The sequence below is a fragment of the Equus asinus genome, chromosome 6 (genome assembly GCF_041296235.1).
Source record: "Equus asinus isolate D_3611 breed Donkey chromosome 6, EquAss-T2T_v2, whole genome shotgun sequence".
In the NCBI taxonomy this organism is placed as follows: domain Eukaryota; kingdom Metazoa; phylum Chordata; class Mammalia; order Perissodactyla; family Equidae; genus Equus; species Equus asinus.
Genome location: NC_091795.1, coordinates 56010944 through 56035269, shown reverse-complemented (window position 1 = coordinate 56035269; position 24326 = coordinate 56010944). Strand labels below are relative to the sequence as shown.

Sequence of the window (24326 nt, the reverse complement as noted above, 5' to 3'; positions counted from 1 at the left end):
CAGAATGTCATTCCTTGTTATGGCCGAATAATATTCCATTGTATACCTATAGCACATTTTGTTTATCCACTCATCTGTTCACGGACTCTTGGGTTGTTTCAGCCTTTTGGTCATTGGGAATAATGCTGCAATGAACATTGGCATACAAGTATCTGTTTGCATTCCTGTTTTCAGTTTTTGGGGTATATACCTAGGAGTGAATTTGTGGAGTCATAAGAAAATTCTATGTTTAAGGGGCTGGCCCTGTGGCCAAGTGGTTAAGTTCACGTGCTCCACTTTGGTGGCCCAGGGTTTCACTGCTTCAAATCCTGGGCGCGAACATGGCACTGCTCATCAGACCACACTGAGGCTGCATCCCACATGCCACAACTAGAAGGACCCAAAACTAAAAATACACAACTATGTACCGGGGGGCTTTGGGGAAAAAAATACAAATAAAATCTTTAAAAAAAAAAAAAAGCAAGAAAATTCTATGTTTAAATTTCTGAGGAGTATTGTCAAATGTTATTCACTTATTTTTTCCAGATGATTACATATTTAACATTTTTTATACAAACAGAACAATCAACTTTTTTTTTTAAAGATTTTATTTTTCCTTTTTCTCCCCAAAGCCCCCCGGTACATAGTTGTATATTCTTAGCTGTGGGTCCTTCTAGTTGTGGCATGTGGGATGCCACCTCAGCATGGCCTGATGAGCAGTGCCATGTCTGCACCCAGGATCCGAACCAGCAAAACCCTGAGCCACGGAAGCAGAGCACGCAAACTTACCACTCAGCCACGGGGCCGGCCCCCACAATCACCTTTTTTTTTTTATTTTTATTTTTTAAAGATTTTATTTTTTCCTTTTTCTCCCCAAAGCCCCCCCGTACATAGTTGTATATTCTTCGTTGTGGGTCCTTCTAGTTGTGGTATGTGGGACGCTGCGTCAGCGTGGTTTGATGAGCAGTGCCATGTCCGCGCCCAGGATTCGAACCAACGAAACACTGGCCACCCGCAGCGGAGCGCGCGAACTTAACCACTCGGCCACGGGGCCAGCCCCCCCACAATCACCTTTTATAAACACTTCTTTTGCGTTCGTGCAAAGCTCTTCTCCACCTCGAGAACATATACATATTCTCTATTTTTCTTTCTGGTTCTTTCAGCATTATTTAATTTTCCATCTGGCTCTTTAACCCATTTGAAATTCACTTTGGTGTATGTGATGAATTTGAATAATTTGTCCAAAAGAGTTATCCAGGAGTTCCAGCCTCATTAATAAAATAATTCCTTTTTGCACTTGATCATTCTATGTACAGCAGTGAGGCTTCCATCCACACCCCCCCACTGACACTGTTTTTCATAAAGTTGATTACTTCCTTATTGCTGTATCCAATGGATTATTTTCACATCTTTTTGAAGAATTTAATACAGTTAACTCCATTCTTCTTGACGCTCTCTCTCCTTTGGCTCCCATGACTCCCCACTCTAAAGGTTTTTCTACTTCTCTACATATTAATTGTCTGAGGCTTCTTTTCTTTTTTTTTTTTGCACTTTCAGCCATTTTTTATTTACAGTTTGTGTTCAATGCAAATCAATTCCATAACATGAGAAGTTACTATGAATCAAAGCATAAATACACAAACACAATATACAATCCAAAGTAGAGGTATAGCATTCAGATGTGAAACAAAAGGGAATGTTCATTCACATACACAGTAGCTCAAGATCTGCTGGAGACTGTTGTTCCAGTGTAGGTTTCTAAAGGTGGGGAAAAAAAATGACTAGTTATCAAGACTACTGTGGTCATATTAGATAGAGGAACATCTAAGCTTCAGTGTGTAACAATGCAAACAAAATATTTCAGGGAGTGTCTATTTTTAAAAAAGTTTTTGTGCATCGAGGCAGTTGTGAAAATATTTACTTTCCAGAATCAAGCCCACGTTAAGGCTTTAAGAACAGGTTCGAACTCTAAAAATACTGACTGATAACAGAAAGTGTTCCAAATGTGGCTATTCGGATTCATAGTTTTCTAAAAAAGTATTTAAAGAAAAGAGTATGAAAGTTTTTCTGAATTTAATGCAAGTTAAGCTTCCAATCTCCACTTGCTAAATACTTGATTTACAGTTTCAGCTTCTTCATATATTTACCTTTTTAATTTCAAGATTTGTCAATTTTCCCTTCAAAACAGATCACTTTTTAAATTGTAAAAAGTATCCAACATATGCTAAATACAAAGCATTTTGAAATTAGCTGAGGTGAATGCACTTCTATTCTTTGGAATCAGTTCAGCTAAATGAATCTGGTGCTCTTACTGAATATAGGTGATTAGTATATAAGCAAAATTTACTCATTATGCTTGGATTTAGGGTAGATTCCAATCCATCATTAGTCTGGCACATGCCAATTACTACATAGTCAGATGCAATGTCAAATTCAAAGCCTGAGAGGAAAGAGTTCAGTTCTCAAGAGAACAGTGATAGCTTAACAATGTAAAACTTTATCTAGAGTACACTGGCATTAAATTAGTACTGCTGAAACAAAACATTGAGGATTTACAGTAACACCTGGAAGTTCCTTCTAATGTACATAGAATCATGGAAGCTTTTTATATTACCCGTTTTATGGCCTTATAGATTTAAAGAACCAAACGAAAATTGGATCTGTTCCACATCCCATCCTTTATCTCTAGATAAGGTAAAATCTATTCTTATTTCAAGGTAGAGTTTTATGTGTCCATATTTCTTAAGCCACATTTCAAAGAAATCATCTCTTAAAATTTTTAGATGTTGTCTCTCTTCATCTTGTACCTGAAACTCCAGGAAATTTAATACTGGCATTCATCATCTAGTCAAACCCTTCACATGCTCTTCAAACCAATCAAATTTGGGATCCTCAACATATTCTGTGTCAATAAAATAAGGTGTAGAATTAGCAGATTTGATGAAGTCCTGTTTTTTTCCTTGCCACAGTGGACATCTAGATGCCATTTTGATTGGGCTTAGAATATTTAGAAGATGGGGAAGTACAGATGTTTCTTGGCCTGAGTCTCTTAACAGTAGAGATGTAGAAGGGAGAACAAGATCACAGAGACTAGCTGTTGACTGCAGAGCACCACCACTTGTCTTGGTGGTGGCATTAGCTGTATTTGGGGCAGCCAAGGTACTCTGGGAGGAGTTACTTGAAGTTGTTGCAACAGTTGTTTGATTTGAATAAATCGGTGTGGGTAGGAGCAGCATCAGAAGCAGCAGCCCCAGTCCGAGCCTGGCCACCACTGCTCTGCCCATGTCCACTCCGTCGGTGTGCGACATGTCACGCTGGAAATTGGGTGTGTGGAGAACCGCTGGTTCGGCACAGGCACAGGCAAGGTCTCTCTGAGCCTTTTGTTGATTTCACGTTCTGTGCCCATCTTTTGGCTAACAATTATCAAGCTCTCATTATCTGGGCCAGGCACCGTTTTTTTTTAGGAAGATTAGCCCTGAGCTAACATCTGCTACCAGTCCTCCTCTTTTTGCTAAGGAAGACTGGCCCTGAGCTAACATCCATGCCCATCTTCCTCTACTTTATATGTGGGATGCCTGCAACAGAATGGCTTGACAAGTGTTGCGTAGGTCTGCACCCAGGATCCAAACTGGCAAACCCTGGGCCGCCAAAGCGGAAGGTGCAAACTTAACCGCTGTGCCACTGCGCCAGCCCCTATGCCAGGCTAAGCACTTACACTCCGCCACACACTTAATCCTTACAAGAGCCTTCTAAAGAAATAGTAGCAGCGATAGCTGCTTATATTTATTAAACACTTATGTACTAGACACTGTTCACTTTACATATTTACCTCACACAACAACCCACTACTTAACAGGCTAGGAAACTGAGCAGCCTTAGAAAGATTAAGTAACTTGGCCACTCAGTTAAGATGTGTTGTGCCAGGATTCACACTTGGGCAGAATGCCTCTAAAGCTCATGCCCTTGATCAAATGCTGTATCTCTCTAGAGTATCTATTTTCAGAAGTCTCATTTTATGGATGAAGAAACTGAGTAATGTGGCTAATAAATGGTGAAGTCTGCCCTTAACCACTTAAACCCCTTTTTAATGTTTGTGTTCTTCAGATTACATCCTTCTCATTCTTCATATTCTTCCTGAGCAGTCTTATCTACTCCCAAGGTTTCAACTACTATTTATAGGCTGCATGTTATTCTGTACCAGTAAGCAAGTGATTTCAAATCTCCATTCTGCATTGTGGACCAGATAGTCAATTATCCAATGAGCCTTTCCACAGAGATATTTCAAAGGTACCCCAAAATGAATATGTCAAAAACTAAACTTGCCTTTCATCTTAGTCTTATTTCTTTCTCTTATGTTCCCTGAGTGAATGACATTCACCATCCAGATAGACACTGATTACAGGAAAGCGGGAATTATACAAAGACCCTGCCTTGTTCCTTACCTCCTCTTCAACCTCATTGTTACAACCTTCCATCAGGCCTATGCCACTTCTTGCGTGGACTGTCCTTCAATCCACCTTCACACTGCCACCAGAATTCACTTTTTCAATTTGAACACTAAGAGTTGGCCACTAGGCTAGTATCTCTTTAGTAAAACATAAATCTGATCTTGTTATTCTCCTATGCAAAAAAGTCTTCAATTGGTCCCCACTTTTCAAAGTCCCAACTTCTGAATAAAGCACAGGTGACCTTCCACGTATCCACTCCATCATTTTCAACTTCATTTTTTGCCATGCCCCTGCTTATATCCTATTGAACTGTTGCAGTTTCTTCTGCTTAGAATAACCAATTGAGCCTTTTCAACCTAGTTAATGCCTATCATCAACCGAAATGTGACTATCTCTATGAAATCTTCCTGACACCATTTTTTTTCTCTCAAGTCAGAAATGATCAAAACTCTTTTGGGTTTCAACTGCAGGCTATGCAGACTTCTAATACACCTTCAGTTTCACATTATTTCACTGATCTGTTTAAAAGTTTATCTCACAACAATTTAAAAACGGACAAAGGCTTTGAATAGACATTTCTCCAAAGATATACAAATGGTCAATAAGTACATGAAAAGATGCTCAACATCATTAGTCACCAGGAAATGAAAGTCAAAACCACAGTGAGATATCACTTCATACACACCAGGATGGCTATAATCAAAAAAGTGTACAAAAACAAGTATTGGTGAGGATATAGAGAAATTAGAGCCGTCATGCTTTGCTGGTGGGAATGCAAAATGGTGTAGCCAAATATTTTGAGCTTCTCAAAAGGTTAAACGTAGAGCTACCATATGACCTAGCATTTCCACTCCTCAGTATATACCCAAGAGAACTGAAAACATATGTCCACACAAAAATGTGCACATGAATGTTCACAGGAGCATTATTCATAATAGCCAAAAAGTGGAAACAATCCAAATGTGCATCAACTGATAAATGGATAACCAAAATGTGGCATATCCATATAATAGAATATTATTCAACCATAAAAAGGAGTATTGATAAATGCTACAGTAACATAAACCTTGACAACATTATGCTAAGTGAAAGAAGTCAGCCACAAAAGGCCACATAATGTATGATTCCATTTATATGAAATGTCCAGAATAGGCAAATCCATGGAAATAAAAGTATATTTGTGGTTGCCAGGAGCCAAAGGCAAAGGGGAAGAGGGAATGACTGCTAATCAGTATGAAGTTTCGTTTTAGGATAATGAAAATGTCTTGAAATTAGATAGTGTGTGATAATATACTAAACGAATATACTAAAAATCACTGAATTGTACACTTTAAAAGGATGAATTTTCTGATATAAATTATATCTCAATAAACCAGTTATTTAAAAAAAGAATAGGGGCTGGTCCTGTAGCCAAGTGGTTAGGTTCGCGCGCTCCGCTTCGGCGGCCCAGGGTTTTGCCGGTTCAGATCCTGGGCATAGACATGGCATGGCTCATTGGGCCACACTGGGGCGGCGTCCTACATGCCACAACTAGAAGGACCCACAAATAAAAATACACAACTATGTACCAGCGGGCTTTGAGAGAAAAAGGAAAAATAAAATCTTCAAAAAAAAAAAAAGAAGAATTTATATGATAGAAAAATTCTTTGAAAACATGGGATCCATGGAGGCAGAGAGAATTATTAAAAGGAAATCTTTGATAGTGTTAACTACTACATTAAAATGAAATGTATAAGGAATTACTTCTTACATCCAAATCGCAAATTATACTTTTGCTCTATATGTTAATAAATCAAAAGCAGTTATATTACGATGTATCACCCATAAGTATGTTATTAGTTAATTTGCATGTTCTCATTACAATTATTTATTTTCACTAGGTATATGGCAACCTGAACTTTTTTTTTTAAGAAGATTAGCCCTGAGCTAACATCTGCAGCCAATCCTCCTCTTTTTGCTGAGGAAGACTGGCCCTGAGCTAACATCCATGCCCATCTTCCTCTACTTTATATGTGGGACACCTGCCACAGCATGGCTTGCCAAGTCGTGCCACGTCCGCACCCGGGATCCAAACCAGCAAACCCCTGGCCACCAAGAAGTGGAACATGTGCACTTAACTGCTGCGCCACCAGGCTGGCCCCAACCTGAACTATTTTTATCCACCATGATTTCCGCACTTCATCACTTTAGTAAAGATTCGTCCTAAGAAAATGACTTAAAACAAATATTACTAGAAGAAATCCATGAAGGAACAGTTTTTCAAAGGACATCAAAGCTATTAGATGATATGTGATGCAATGCTAGTTACCGGGAATACCTGCTGTATCTGTGATATTTATATACCTGTTAAAAATATTCATTTACCCGTTAAAAATATTCATATTTACATTTTCCAATCAGCATATGAGAGCATAAACTGTATCAATCTCTTTAAGTTGTTTGGAGTCTTAATAAATTCCATGGCCAAGTAAATTTTATTTAAAAATCAAATTCTAATATGCAAAATGTTAAATGAATTCACAGCCATCATTGCAGTTCTAATTGCATGCTTTATCTAAAGACTGGAGAAGATTGTACTAAATTATATGGAAGAAACTAGTGTTCACTGTTTAGGCTATCCATTAACTGTCAGTCAAACTAATAACAGCAATCTCTTCCCTAATTTTCCTAGTGCAGCTGTTTATAGAATATCCTGGGCGTGTTCATTTCAATAGATACATAATAATGCAGACATCTACCAAGAAAGCTGTATTTTTTTGTTTTCAAATTTTCCTATAGACCGTATATTTTTTCTACCTTGCATATTCAATCACTTTCTTAAACCAATTGCTTTAAATAATCAGTAAATAAACTTAATTGCTATATTGTAGCTTTAAATTTAAAATCTACACTCTGAAGCCCAAATTCCAGGAAAACAAACCAAAAAAAAAAAAAAACCCAAACACAAAAATCCTTTGTTCTTTTTAAAATGCAAAATAAAAGATCCCCAGGAGATAGCGGTCCTGTCTTTACATATGATTCACCAAGAAATGCCTATGTGATATTTTTAGTGACTTCTGCAATAATCTTTGAAAGTTAAATAAATATAATTTCATCAGCACTAACCAATCTGAATATTTACCATTTCTTCGTACATGGCTCAGGCACTTTAATTACTCAGTGCAGAAGATACACAAAATTATTTTTTTGTAATACTGTATACCAACAATTCAGTCTTTTATAATACTAATTTTAAAAGAGCTAAACTTACTGCTCTGTACCAGTGGCTGCCAGTATTTCATATTTCAAGGAATGTAAAAATAAAAAAAATTAAGGAGACCCCAATTTACCAAGGAAGAACACTATTTTATAAAAGAAAGAATATTTTAACACTAGAAAGATAGGAAGGACATAACTCAGAAAAAAGGGCACCCTTTCAATTGGTAAGATTTAGCATTAGGAAAACCCCATGCCAGTCTCCTTATTTTTCTCATTTTGTCAAACACTAGTGAAAACAGGCTAGCAATGGGGAACCACTAATCTATATTCCATAAGCCTAAAAATATTGTTTAGGTCACCTTTACGACCATATAAATTCAGTGAGCCTTGAAAATTAGCAACTTACAATTCCTGCCTAAGTCTTCTTATCTTGGCCTTAGCATCTGCCAGTTCCACTGACAGATGTTGTCGACTTTCTGTACGCTTCATGCCTGGAGATCCACAGGGTGATTGTGCAGATGAAGAGGCATGGGGCAGAAAATGAAGACCATCCCGCTCTTCAGAGAGCTCTATTATAGTCTAAGGAAATATAGAAATAACCACAGAATCACTTTTAGTATTCTACATATCAGAGAACTAAACACATCAACACTATATACCGAGTCTAAGTACTATACTACAATATCAAAAACAATTCATTGGTCAAAAATAACTTTGTCATATTTAGCTGTCATTTTTAAAAATTTCATTCAACAGTTCATGGGTAAGCTATTTAGTAGATAACACTAGAACAAAACTTAGTATTTTTCTGTTTCTAATTTTTTAACAAAAGAAATCAATTGTGGTAAAATAACTAGACCAGATAGGAACTGTTGGAAAGGCATGAGAGACTTTTTCACATAGGAAAGAAATTAACCCAAGAGTGATATGTCTACAACTGTGCTGTCCAATATGGTAGACAGTAACACAAGTGGTTACTTAATTACAAATTTAAAAAGTTAAAATACAATTCATTGGTCACACTAGCCATATTTCAAGTGCTCAACAGCCACATGTAGCTAATGGTTACTGTACTGGACAGTGCAGAAATACAATCTTACCATAATTGCAGAATTGGACAACACTGCTCTAGAATTGTAAACAGGGACCTCAGAGAGATCTAACAGATCCCTCAATCTTTTAATTCTGCCGGTAACTGAAGCAGAGAGATTGAATAGTCCATGATCACACTAGTAGCTAGCAGCATTGCCAAGACTCCAGGCCAGTCTCTTGACTCCATAAACTATGCTCTCTTACAATACTAGTTTCAATTTGCTTCCATCTCAATGTTTCTATTATTCTTTCTCTAGAGACCCTCCATGGGGCACAAATCTCCCTCTACTTATCCTAAACCTGAACTTTAAGAGCTATTTAACCTACATGTACCTCACTCAATCATATTTCTCCATTTCACTAATTTATTGGAAAATTCTCTTATTCTAAACCAATTTCTGCTTTTCTTTAAAACTTCTCAGGCAAGCAGAAATTGTCTTCTATAACAATTTCAACTGTCCTTCTATTCCAGACAGAATAGGTGGAATTACCACCTTGGGACCATGGAATCACCATCCTCACTTTGTTTCTCATCACCAAGTCTTATACTGCCCCTCACTTAATCACTACTTTTCTTTCTTTTTTTTTTTCAAACCACCATCAGAACTCATTTCTTTATCCTTGGGATATATTTCAGCACCTGAATGAAGGTCTGTCCACCTATCACTTTCAAAGATTCCAGTAAGCCTATTGAGAAATCACAGAATGTGACTTGCCAGTTCCTGTTCTTGGTACAATTCCATATCCATTCCCTATTCCATATACACAGGGTTCTCCAGTGAAGGAATCATACCTCTTTTGTGCCGTCCCTTCTTTACTAGCATTACTCCCAAGTCACCATATCTATGCCTGAAGCTTTCATCATCCGACTCCCCCCTTTCCGCTCAATCAAATGGATTATTCCTGGCTACTCTAGAGTTCCTACTCGGCTTGGAACTACAATTAGGCCCTTAAATGTCACCCGTACTTTCTAATTTAACACTACCATGCCATCTTTGACTATAGCTCACCCTTTGGGGGAAAAGGAAAAGGGAACTAATATTTATAGAACTCCTAGCTAAGGAATTTTCCAACAAGATCTCATCCAATACTATTATCAGCAACATAAGTTATTATGTCTATTTTAAACATAAAGAAACTGAGGCTCATATACATTACTTAAGCAAAGTCACACATTTAATGATAGGTATAAGAGGAATTCAAGTTTGACTCTAACAGTATGTCATTTTCCTTACCTACCATCAGTTTTTTTCTATTCCTACTCCAAGCTGATAAAGAACTCTAAGAGAGAGAGAAAAAAATACATAGCCCTACTACAGATCTTGCCATTCATTTCCAGTTAAGCTCTTTCCAATGCCCATCAATCCTTTTATTGAAATCTTGCTGATTCCTGGCAAATTTCCCCACCTTGGCTGTTGTAAATATATTTATTCTCTTCTCTCTACTTAAGCCTCCAACTGCAAACTGGTATCATCACTTCCAACAAATGACCTCTCCTCCAACTTATCAAAGAAACAAAACCACCTGAGATGAATGCCTCCATTTTTATGCATCCCTTTCTCCCAACACAAATTCCTTACTTCTATAACATTTTCAGTTAGCTTCTTTCTCCTTGTTCTTCAAAGATATACAAGTTTCTTCTATCTCAGAAAGAAAAAATTACATTTCTCTCTTGCTACCCTTCTATTTCTCTTTCAATGCTACTTTTTTTTTCCTCCTTTTTCTCCCCAAACCCCTCACCCCAGCACATAGCTGTATATTTTTAGTTATGGGTCCTTCTGGTTGTGGCATGTGGGACGCCACCTCAGCACGGCCTGATGAGCGGTGCCATGTCCAGGCCCAGGATCCGAACCAGTGAAACCCTAGGCCGCCGAAGAGGAGCGTACGAACTTAACCGCTCGGCCACGGGGCTGGCCCCTCAATTATCTTTAATCTTGCCTTCTAACATCCCCTGACTCTAACAATGGTACCTGCACATACTAAGTATTTAATAAACATTTATTTCACACACAAATTAGAATTTAATTATATTCTACCTTATATTTTTCATTTACAGTTTTTGTTTTCAATAAAAAAGATACAATCTTTGTTCCGCCTCCTTTGTATCTCTGATCATATCCAGCAGAGTACTGCGCACAAAAAGAGCTGCTCAAAAATATTTAACTGAGTGACTCACAAAATGGAGAACTGAAGGAAAGTACTGAAGACACACACTACATTTGAACTTAGCAGGTGGTGAAATGGACATATCAAGGGCTTCCAATGCCAACAAACAGAGCACAAAAGAACTATGGGCTGCAAAATATTTTTAAAAAAGAAACCAGGTACTAAGAATTAAGAGTATTCAGAGGTATTTTCCATTAAAGACAGTTTGACCTTTCTCTAGTGGCAGCAGTTTCTTGAGCTCAAGACCCCCAAACATTTTCCAAAAAGTCTGACAGGAAATGTCATTAAAGCTTAACTTTCATTTCATATGCCTTCTCTGATCCTTCTGATCCTAGACATTCCACTAACAGCTGCAAGTAACATCTTCCTTCTTTAAATTCCTATAGGCTTTATATATATGTCTTTTTAAGGTACTTAACACTTTCAAAATTTATTGTTATAGTTAATTATTTTATTAAAATAACTTCCCTATTAGATTGTAACATCTTTGGTTCTCTTTCGAAAGTTGTCAGTTGTTGCTCCCAAGCACTCTAGCACAAGATCTTGCAAAAAGCAGGCATTTATTAATATACATTGAAAAATGAACATAAAAAGATACATCAATGCTAAGAAAAACGTTCAGGTAACAGTAATTTTACTTACAGAACTCATTATTAAGGAAAAGAAGGAGAGATGTGCTCGGCGCAATCACGGATTTAGGCAAAGGTATTATAATGGTTAGGAACATAAGCTTTGGAGTTAGACTCAGCAAGTTACTCAACTTCTCTGAGATCAAGTATTTGTATCTATCAAATGGGGGGTTATTGTGCAGACTTAATAAGATAGTATGTGATAAACTTATACCACAAAGCTTGGCAGAAAATAAATAGTGACAACAAAAAAGATCTTAAATTCATTAAAATCTCCTATTTGGTTTTTAGTAAAAGGAGAGAACTGAAGAAATACTTGTTCCACAGCATTAATAATAAAAAAGTAAAGAGCAATTAAAAACAGGGTTACTAAATTAAACTTCCTAGATTAAAGTGAAACAATTATGATAAAGGATCAACCAAAACAGAAAAAAGTTAAAGGGAAAATCTAAATAAGAACTTGTTTCACTCCACTTGAATGATACAGAATTATTTTATTTACATACTGTATTTAGATTTGTCTAATATTTTTCACAATTATTTTAAATTATCTTTTTTAATTAGTCTACTAGTGACCCAAATTGAAAACCAAATTCAACTAAAATGCTTAATCAGGCAGGATAATAAATTTTAAGAGGTTTTTCAAACAATCACTCTATATAGTGTTTCATATCCCTTTTAGTTTTGACACAGATCATGTAAGGACAAGTATTTTGTTCACATTTAATCACTTCATGTGAGATCAAACAATTCATACATGTCCATCAGTCACATGAAACCAAAGTATAGATTTATAGAAGTAATTCCTCAGAAGTTGGAGGACACCTTTCAAAATACCTTTAATATCCTGAAATACAAATAGAGGGAAGTTCTACAAAATGAATAAAGTAGTGAAAAGACACTAAAATAAAAAGAAGATACAGCATATGGTTCCAAAATCAGATTGAAAATGAAATGACCTAAATCTCAGAATAAGTTTGACATATGCTAGGGATGTTTTTCAACTCACTCTTTTCTTCCTTTAGCCTTACAGCTTTAGCTTTTTAAAAAATTTGTCACTCTAAAATATTTTTTTATTTTCCATATTTTCTTCTCGTTTAAGGCCTGAAGAAAAACTGAAAATCCCCATCAGAACTTAATATACTCCATAGAGACAAGAAAGTTTTGTTCAGAAAAAAATATTTAGGAATTTCTTCTATGTAGTCTTTCATAAGTCCCAGGAGTAATCAAATTTTCTATAAATAAGCTCAAAACTGTCTCTCCCATGTAAATGAAACAAGAGATCAAAGCCATACATTCTCCTGAATGGCAGAGTACTTTGGTCAGCTATTAAGAAAATATTACTCACTACCACATGCACTGAAGTCTAGACTCCTCTAAAAATTATAAGCTGCTTTCAAAGAGTGCAGGCAAAAGATCTGGTGCAATTTTAGTCTTTTTTAAAACGCAAAGTACTCTTTTAAAGGCACTTATAATAATTCTCTTTTTTAAAATCACACCTCATTATACTGACTACAAAAATTTGAGATCTTTTGTGGGACATTTGATTCAGAACACCTGTTATTCTCCTTTTATTAACACTTATTTTTCCAACCTCAAAATGTGGCAATAAAATTAAGAAATTAAGCTTAAGCAAATTCTTATGCTTCAAGGCAATGATTTTTCCACTTACATCAATGATATTTTCAGTTTCACACTTTTGTACTGTTGCCAGACTATGGGGATGACTTAAAAAACACACGGGAACAAAATCAGAATAATAACTTAAAAGGAAAGGAGAAAAGAAAACCTAATTGCAATCTGTTTACTAGCAATTTGGGGCTTTTATATACCCTTTCTGGTTCTTGTGTTGCACAAAAAAGACATACAGTACTTTACTATCTGTCCCTAAGAAACAGAATATCAATTTTTTTTCTTTTTTGGAAAGCAAACTTTCATAATATACTGAAACAAATTTACAAACCTCTGAATGTTCATCTCTCTCATCTATAAGTCTTTTTAGATGCAATGCCATATTTTTCAAGAGTGGTTCTATTTCCTCCTGAGACATATCAGTCACTTCCATCCACTGCAGATCAAATACATTTTCCTGATTATGGGTTACCTTTAGAAAAACAACCAAAATAAACAATTTAAAAAATGACTAGTCCTTAAAAATCTGTTTCATTTTAGCACAAAATTAACTCAAATACCCCATATAATAAAAATATGAAAAGCAAATATGATGTCTAAAGAACATTTGAGATTCAGGAGTGAGGAAGAGGCTACTACTAAAAATTTTTACTAAATATAACCTTTAAATAAATTTATATTTATTTTCCAGTCAATTAAAACATAAAATATTTAATCGAAGACATTCCTAAAGGAAGGTAATATTGATATGTCTGACAACTGCTTTAACAAAATCAATTGAACTTTTCTTTTGATAAGACTAAATTTATCAAACTTGAACTCAAAAGCAAAAATTTTTTACTCCTATAGGACATATGTTATTGCACTTTTATACTTGACAAGCTAAGTCTGTAGATTCTGAAGATGACACTATCACGGAACTTTAGGACAAAAGGAATCTCAATATAAAGATTTTTAAAAGAATGGAAAAATTTTCTAAGTGAAATACTTATTTCTTGCTCTCCATTTCTTGCTGTGATTCTGATATTTTGCTTTAACTTTGACAAGAAACAGCAAAAATAACATTTTCAAGATGGTGGCAAATTTAGTAACTTGCAATAGTTAGCATTTATTCAAAACAAAATACAAAGCTAGCATAAACAAACATATATAAAAGAGCAACTTCCAATAAAACTCTATCTTGTAGAGTACTGATATGCTTACTGTTGACAATAATATTACTGACAAAAAAGCTGGATTCTACAAATGTTCACTAAGAGAAAAGATGATATATGGAACACAGTCATTAAACAGAAAATATTTTAAACACTACCAATTTTCGCTATTTAAAAATTCTCTCCTTTCCATTTCCTTAGTTCTCTTTCTAATCAACATGTAAAATTTAATACACTCTAGTTCTAAAAAGTCTTACTAAGCACACAAGATTAAAAGCCCAAGACTAGATAGTACAGAAACAGCAGCTTTTAAAAGCAATCTTAACAAATAAATTATATTAACTTCAATTATTTGACACTGCAACATATGTCCTGTATTTAAGTTTCTATATGGATGTTGCAAATTAATGAGTTTATAATTCAAGCAATATTGTCAATTATAATAACGCTGTGTCAATTCATTCAAAAGAAAATCACTGGGATGACATAATACTAAAGTTATCATCTTACCTCACTTTAGTTTTGAATTACAGGCAGTGATCCACTTTCGGCTGCTTGCATTTAACTATACTATTTATTCTGTGCTAACAAAGACATATACTTCATTCCTCAAATAACCCTTTCTGCCTATGTCCCTATGGAAAAGGCAACGGTACATGTGTAGTTAGCACTGTGCCGTGTGTATAAGATGATTCATTTAAGAAGCTCTCTCTAAAGAGAAAAAGATTGTCTAAAAGCACGGTTCACCTATATTTGACCTTGATCTGTTCTTGCTTATCCTATGACTTTAAGTATTCACGGAGATATACAACTAAACACATCATGAGTTTCATAAAATGTACACAGAAATTGCATACAGGTTATTACCTCTTGAATATGTGCGGCAACTGCTGCTTTCGTATCAAAATCTAAACCTTGAATTCTTTCAATAAATTCTTCTTTTTTCTGGCACTAAAAGAAATGAATAAAACAGTCATTCATACTTTATAGGGTATAGTCCTTAATACGCTGTAAGTAACTAAAAACTCATCAGGCTAAAAAGCTTGGCTACGTTTTGAACAGTACAATAAACGTTTTGTTTTGTTCTGCACTTAAACGGTCTCTCGAATATACTTACCTAATAAAAAGATAACAATTTAGAAATATTTATTTAAAAAGCAAAGCATTGAAAATTTATATTATTTTTATGCTGGAAAATTCTAAAGCGGGAAACCATTACACAACCCATCTGAGGTCAGTACAATATTATTATGCTAACTTTACAAACAGAGAAGTAAAGAATCAAGAACTTGTTTCAGTGAGGATAAGTTACTTGCCAAAAAACACAGTGAGTCAGTGGCAGAATTCGGAATACAGCCAAAATGCTCAGTCAGTGTTTGGCTATTATCAAACAACACAGCCTTTCTTCTTGGAAAAAAAAATTTAAGCAATTTTTACTTCAAGCTTATAATTCATTCTCACATCTTCATCCTATTAATGCTAATGAAATAAACCTACTTTTGTGGCCCAGTTCAACATTTATAAGGTAATACAATAAATATTTGATTTGTTTTTAAAATAACAAAGTTACCAGGGGCAAAATTTAAGAATATATACAAGTACACATGTATCAAGTGGAATAAAGGCAGCAATTCTTTATTGTGTAACTGCTTAAAAGCTTTATATAAATTAAAAATATTAAAATACAAACAACCTTTTTCTTTCCAGTCAGTACTGAATAACAGTTTAACATGCATCTTAATCTCCATCTCCCATCTACATCTCTTATACTGTAATCCAACTGCTAGTATAACTGTATTCTTGCAGCAACCAAATGAGAAGTGCATACAAAATAGAGAGCACTGCCTTGTCTAGCTTAGTTGCATCTCCTGGGCCAATTACTGAACTACTAGTGAAGACAATATACTAACAAAAAGAAAAATCGGCTCTTTGATCATTAAGAAGCTTAGCAAGGTTCTGATTTACACTCTACACATTTATTATATCAAATCATAACATTCTATTTCTATTGCCATACAATTTAACTTAATTAAACACACTCCCATCAGGGCAGCAAGTTCTATATTCTGCAAAAACAAAATTATTAGGATCACATAATAATATTTAAAATTAAATTACTGGGAATGTACAATTCCTAGTTGTGACTAGCAAGTCAGAGTTTTTGGGAGGATGGGATGAGTTAAAAAAAAAAGAATGACTCAGGCCAGCCCTGTGCCTGAGAGGTTAAGTTCATGCACTCCTCTGTGGCAGCCTGGGATTCACCACTTTGGATCCTGGGCACGGACCTACACAATGCTCATCAAGCCATGCTGTGGTGACATCCCACATAGAAGAACTAGAAGGACTTTCAACTAGAATATACAACTATGTACTGGGGCTTTCGGGAGGAAAAAAAAAAAAACAGAGGAAGACTGGCAACAGATGTTAGCTCAGGGTCAATCTTCTTCACCAAAAAAGCATACCTTTAAAAAAGAAAAAAGAATGACTTTCTGATATACATTTGTAGCATATATAAAATAACTAACTTTTTAAGTACGGTAACCTCAATTTTTATTTTCAATGCTTCCAAAAAATGTTGACCTATGCCTAGTTTCTGAGCCAATGAGCATATAAAATGGTAGGGTTATAATGACTATTTCTCACTGGAGGGTCCTCCAATTCAACTGCAAATCTTTGCCTTCAGTTTAAACAGATACACTTGCCTTTTCTAAGCCCTAGAGCCAATAATTCCCTCTTTAAAGGATGACTATTACCAAAAAAACCCCCAGAAAATAATAAACGTTGGCGAGGATGTGGAGAAATTGGAACTCATGGTATACTGTTGGTGGGAATGTAAAATGGCTACAGACACCATGAAAAACAGAATGGCAGTTCTTAAAAAAATTAAAAATAGAATTACCATATGATCCAGCAGTTCCACTTTCAGATAGATACCAAAAGAACTAAAAGCAGAGACTCAAACAGCTATTTGTACACCCATGTTCATAGGAGCATTATTCACAATAGCCAAAAAGTGGAAGCAACCCAAGTGTCCATCAGTGGATGAAAGGATAAATAAAATATAGCACAGTAGTCCCCCCTCATCCGTGGTTTCGCTTCCTGCAGTTTCAGGTACCCATGGTCAACTGTGGTCCAAAACTACTAAATTTAAAAATTCCAGAAATAATTCCTAAGTTTTAAATCGTGAGCTGTTCTAAGTAGCGTGATGGACTCTCATTCCATCCCACCTGGGACATGAATCATCCCTTTGTCCAGCATTAGTCACTTAGCAGCCGTCTTGATTATCAGATCGACTGTCACACAGTGCTTGTGTTCACGTAATCCTTATTTTGCTTAAAAATGACCCCAAAGCACAAGAGTAGTGATGCTGGCAATTCGGATATGCCAAAGAGAAGCAGTAAAGTGCCTCCTTTAAGTGCAAGGTGAAAGTTCTCCACTTAATAAGAAAAAAAAAATTGTATGCTGAGGTTGCTAAGATCTATAGTAACTTTTATTACAGTATACTGTAGTAGTTGTTCTATTTTATTATTATGGTTGTTAATCTCTTACTGTGCCTAATTTATAAATTAAACTTTATCATAAGCATATACGTATAGAAAAAAACATAGCATATATAGGGTTCAGTACTATCCACAGTTTCAGACATCCACTGGGGGGTCTTGAAACGTATTGCCTGCAGATGGGGGGAGGAGGGAATACTGTATATACATACCTTCAAATATTATTCAGTCTTAAAAAAGAAGGAAATTCTCACATGTGCTACAATATGGATGAACCTTAAAGACATTATACTAAGTGAAATAAGTCAGTTACCAAAGGACAAATACTGTATGATTCCACTTATGAGACCTTAAAGTAGTAAAATTCATAGAGAAACAAAGTAGAATTGTGGTTGCCGAGGGCTGGGAGCAAAAGGGATGGGGAATTATTGTTTAAGAGGGATAGAGTTTCAGTTTGGGAAGATGAAAAAAATTCTGGAGATGGATAGCAGTCATGGCTGCAAAACAACGTGAATGTACTTAATGCTAACGAATTGTATACTTAAAAATTGGTTGAAATGGTAAATTTTATGTTTTGTATATTTTTCCACAACTACAAAAAAAAAATAAAAATTTTAAAAACAATATCAGCAAAAAAATTACCTCTTTAAATTGTTACGTTTGCTATCACATCTTCTCAGAAAAAGAAATGCCTTGGCTAGAAGTTATGTATTGTTTTATTTTCCAAAAATGTAATACAATAATTAACATGTTAAAATTCTAATTTTTTTTTAATTGGTGAGGAAGATTGGCCCTGAGCTAATATCTGTGCCAATCTTCCTCCATTTTGTATGTGGGACCCTGCCACAGCATGGCTTGATGAGCAGTGTGTAGGTCTGCACCCAGGATCCAAACCCATGAACCCCGGGCCGCCAAAACAGAGCGCACGAACCCAATCACTACACTACTGGTCCAGCCCCTAAAATGCTCATTTTTAAGATGCTTTACCAAAACTGGTAGGAAAAGAATAGATTGTAGCCCTCAAGCTGACCAAGTTCAAAATTGGTTTTCTGAACCAAATACTAACGTTAGAATTTCTTGTAAGGGGATACATAAGGGTCAAAATTGTAATTCTATCTACACTTGACACTCAGTTACTTTCAGTACTACACAACCTGGCCAAAGACCAAAATAAGTAACATTTTTGGTTACTGAATAGCCAGCAATGATATAAAACCTAAATTCTGTTGAAAAGGGGTAAATTTTATAAGGCCTTCGAAGAAAGACATTCCCAAACAACACACATTGCAAAACATTTTCCTTCTGTGGGGGATGATTTTGCTTGGGAATCTCTCAACTATCTCAGGGCTCAGATGCAGATCTGTGAAAATTCTCGCTGATGCTCAGAAGTGGTTCAGGAGATGTGCTATCCATTAAAAAAGATTCTGGAGGAACTGGATTGGTTTAGTCAATAACGAAAATACCCAAGGCCTGGCCTTGAACAGTTTTCTTTCTATTCAATGCTATTCCTGTGGCTTATATCCTTGATTGTATAATCCAAGATAAAAAGTCTTTATTATAACTTATTCTGTGAGGTAAGATCCTAGGATGGTGGCTAATTTTGTTGTTTTTGAATGCTGCTTCCCCTTAAGAATTTCACAATTTTTTCTTCGAAAGAAGAAAAAAATTTTCCATTTCCTGACGCTTGCTTCCTTTTCTATTTCTTTTTATGAATATAACATCTTTTAAAACCTACGACCCACTGAATTCTTGGACTCTGGTATGATATCTGCAAACTTTAACTTGCTACTTCTATCTACAAATCACAAGTATAACAGATAGAAACTAATCCTGATGTGGAAAAACATATTTATGACACTTATCTATTATACTAAACATCAGAATTTTAACCTGTTCAACTACTACATGAACAGATTTTCTGTAATAGAGATTATGTTCTAGAAAGTGTTCCAACAATACTTGTTGGCTGATTGCTTCCATCAACAGTTTCTTGTCCTGAGGTACATTTTGGCTCTTCACTATCAACAAAGATTTCTAATTGTTCATACAGTCACAGCTGAAGGCTGACAGGAGATTTTGATTGTTACACATTTGATGTTGTTAGCCTCAGCAGCTCCCAAATACCTATAGGATGAAATCTAAATTCTGTCTTAATATGGCAAACCCAGTACTTTGTGACCCAATCCCTGTCAACTCTTCAGTCTAATCGCTTGCCATTCTCCCCATGTGTGTTACATTCCAGTCATACTTGATGTTCCCTGACAAGTTACCTAAAATCTTTGCTTTCATTTCAAATATTACCTCCTCAGAGAGGCATTCCCTGACACTACTAGCAGACTTATGAAATTATTTCTTCCATGCACCAATGTATCTTGCATTATGGTAGTTATCACCTCGTACTGTGATTATTTGGTCTGTGCGCCTCTAAAATGGAAACTCCTTGAGCTTTGTACATATATATAAAAAAAGAAAACTTCCTGTTCCTGTCCTTTCTTACAGCACCTGGCACATAGTAAGCATTAAAAAAATCAGGTCATTAACATTTAAAAAATACAGAATGAACAAATATTTTTCAAAACTGGATCCTTCCTCCTTTCTTGGTAGATCTGCCATGCTGGCACCACAATGGATGCATGTCTCAAGGGCTTTCAAGAAAAAAAAAAAGTCTCCTTTGACTACAAAGACTTAAAGTATATACAAAGACTGGTCTACAGTTTTCTTGATAAACTCATTTCACATCAAAGACCAAAGTCTGACAACCCTGCCATCTCCTCACTTCCATAGAAACTGTGAACGATGTTGACACGTTAGGATTAGGATGATGGTCTCCTTGTGTCTTTGCTTTGTTTTCTACAATTGATAAAACCTATCCTCTCTTACTATGAAAAAAATAAACTTTCCTATATTTATTCTTTCTTTATTCTCACATAAATTTGCTGCTACGGGTTCTGGACATCTTCTTCACTGACTAGCTACAGATTACTCTTCACTGACTAGCCACACTTTCCTAAAGTCACTCTGCCACACTGCTAATATATTTCATTTATGTGCTCTTTGAACTATTCCCCTTAAGTTAAAAAAAATTATAAAACTAATAAATTCCTCCCCCATCCTTCACATTGCCCTGTTCTCTCTAAACATCTCAGAATCACCTTTATTTTCTAGCTCACTTTACAATGTTACACCGATGTCTATTTATATAATTATTCTTTTAAACAATTTTCCCATTGTGCCTTTTCTTATACCTAATCCAAATATTCGTCCTCTCTTTTCCAATAATCATTTCAAATAATATCTATCTTACAACCCCTTTCCATATTATGTGACTCTAAAGTACAAGTAATCATAACCAGCTAATAGATTAATAGGAAAAATTAAGAATACTTAGCATTGCTAGAAAATCTTCTTGTTTTAATTGCATGATGACGTTAATGCAAACTATTTTAGAAGGTAGGCTCCTTACGAGGGGACAACTATGTAAATGTTATTTTGATTTATGCAGCATTTAGTTCTATGCATCAATATGAAGAAATATACATATCTGACATTATGTTAATTGATGATTTCTTACACAGCTTCATTAAGTAGTTTTAAGAAAAATATGCCCAATTCATAGCTCTGCTTTACTTCACTGGTAAAGTAAAATGATACAAGGTGTTTTAAAACTTGAATATCAACAGTCATTAAAATGTAAAAAATTCTTGGTCAATTTCTTTAGGAAACACCCACTGGCAGAACTAGAAGAGCTGGGTTGGTTAACCTATCAAAACTTCTAGCATGTTGGAAAAAGGAATGTTATTTCCATGATACCCTTTTCATTTTCCAGCAACTGGGATACTATTATGTGAGTTATAGAAAATAGTAAGATAGAGGGAAGCAGTTTAGAGTCTATAGTCTTTTTCTGCTGTTCTTACAGATGGTTAAAATGATGGTTTCTTTAAGATTTTAGGACTGTTCTCTTAAAACTCCTCGGTTCTGCTCCATTCCCACTGTCAGTTTTAGTAACCGGCAATAACAATCAAATATTTGTTATCACTATGTTATCTAAATTTACATAACATTCATCAACAGAGGGTATTTTAAAAAGCAAATGTATACAAAGGCTCTAAATAATTAAGGACTGTGTTTCTAACTCAGGATCTGATGACCAAATTAGAACAGCAATGACTACGAACACTATATTTAACTTAATATCTACTCAGCTATGAAGTAAACACCTGTATTACACAGTATAAAACTTTGATAACATACATTGTATAAGCATATAGCTCCCAAGTAGTCAGCTCTAAAAGCTAACACTCTCTTGGATATATAATTTCTGACATAGGTATGTATAATTACTAGCAGTCACATTATTTATTTGTTCACAAATAACTTTATTCCACAAAGAACTGAGATAGTTTGAAGGAACACTGTAATCACTCATCCAAACAATGGCTGATTAAAGGAAAAATCAACACAGTATAATAAGTTTTGAAGTCAGACCAGAGCTGAATCTCGACTCTTTGGCCTATAAGCAATATGACCTAAATCTAGAGCAACCATCTTGGCTTGTCTGTGACAGGACCAGTTTACAAATGCAGTCCCACTATGATTGTTAATAGCACCCTTTCTGACTCTCACAAGTGTTTTAATTTGGATAACTTATTTTTAGGTAGGATCACTCTACCTAAACGCCAATCTCCTTCTCTGAAAAGAAGATATTATGAGAAAACCTATATAAGATATCATATCTGACACAAAGTAAGCATTCAATAAATAATAGCTGTGTATTATTATAATCTCCGATCAAAAGGGTAATATAATAATAAACTAGACTCGTAAAACATTTTGCAACTTCTGCATCCTTCTTATTGTTAATCCTCCTTCTCTTCTATAACACACACATGCACGCATAAATCATAAGGATGTTTTGAGAGTGGTTTTCAAGGGTACCCTAAGGAAATTTGAAAAACTTGGGGCCATTAGAAGCCTCATAATAAAAGAAAATAATTAAAGATTTTAAATGACATGACCGTCTGACAATATAACTACAGTTTGAAATAAAATAACATAATAAGTATTTTTCTTCAAAATCTCCATAGGTTATACAGTTATTTAAAAATTTCTAACATAGACTTTGAAAACTAATGGCCCATTCTTAAGTCTTTCAGAAACCAGAGCCTGAAAAAAATATAAAGAAGTTATTAAAATGAAAATAAAGAAATATTTTAACTTACCTGAACTGCACAACCCAGTAAAAGCAAAAGCAACTTTTTAACTTCTTCTGTGCCTTGTTCTGCAATGAAAACAATCACTAAGCACAACATTTCACTTTAGTTCAACTCTCTTAGATTGGCAGAATCACTTCTAGAGGTAACAATCACAACAACTTGACCAAAGGATTAAATCTATATAATAGAGAATTCAAAAAAGCAGCTGTGTGTGTGCACAATGTGGTAAGAGCAGAAGAAACCAGCAAGGATCTCAATTTCGAAAGGCTGCCATATAAATAAAATAGGCTTCAAGGCTCTGTGAAATAAAGTATGCTAACTATAAATCTACTACTTTTCCATGAATGATTATACTATACCAGAACACTAATTAACAACTGCTAATATAGGGACATGTCACAAAGTCACCCAAATGGTTCCTAATACGTCTGGCTTCTTTGAGGCCTATTAATGTTTTCTTTCTAAAACACCTATCTTACACGATTCATCTACTTATAAAATTTAAATGCCTTTCAACTGTGTAGATTCATAAGGATCAAAACCTTAAATGTCAGTTACAGTGAGGCTAGCAAAATAAAGGTATATAACAAGGTGGATGAAGTTAATGTTCTATAACAGAACTAGAAAGTACATTCACCATCCAACAGCATTCGATTCAGATTTTCCTAAAACATTCAGGCGGCAAAAAAAAAAGTCACTCTTTTGAGCCAGAATTTTACCATGAGGCCAATCTGTCTATTATAAAGTCCAAATGTTCTTTTCAAACATTTCTTCCTACTCTCCATGAAACAACTTACTTTCTGAGCCACACTGAGCCATACAATCACCCTTCCCCAAACACGCATACATCACACTCCTCTAATCAGAACCCTAGGCACAGTTCTAACATCTCTCTGTGGTCTTCCCTGACCCAACCGGCAAAGATCCCCAACCCTCACTAATCTGCCAACTTTAAGAACTATTAATGGCTCCATATTCTATATGCCTTAATATTTTTATATATCTTTATTTTATACTAATTATTACCTGATTTCCCAGTAATCTGTTTATCTCTCACGAAAACACAAGATCCTCCAGAGCAAAGACCATTTTCTTTATATTCCTGGTCCCTATAACTTGGTAGGTAATTACTAAATGAATGTGGAATCAAAAATAATTCCATTCTACTCACAATCAAATATCCCAGAATCTCTCTAAAGTCTCTCTAAATTCCTAGTTCACCCCATCTAACTGGTAGTTTCCTCAATAAAAACACCTGTTTGATTTCAGTTTTTAGTATGGTTTTATCTTTGTTTGTTTTGACTGAGGGTGGGGC

General features: G+C 35.2%; 1 protein-coding gene across 16 annotated transcripts in view; it reads right to left on the bottom strand.

Annotated features, from left to right (window-relative positions):
- Positions 1–24326, bottom strand: part of CCDC88A (coiled-coil domain containing 88A) — a 123488-nt gene that overhangs the window by 61535 nt on the left and 37627 nt on the right. For all 16 annotated transcript variants that reach the window (XM_070512084.1, XM_070512085.1, XM_014843014.3 and 13 more), the window contains exons 5-8: positions 23018–23076; positions 15166–15249; positions 13476–13616; positions 8032–8204 (exon numbers count right to left, since the gene is read on the bottom strand). In XM_070512084.1, the coding sequence (XP_070368185.1) occupies positions 8032–8204; positions 13476–13616; positions 15166–15249; positions 23018–23076 (457 nt within the window). The remainder of the gene's footprint in view (positions 1–8031; positions 8205–13475; positions 13617–15165; positions 15250–23017; positions 23077–24326) is intronic.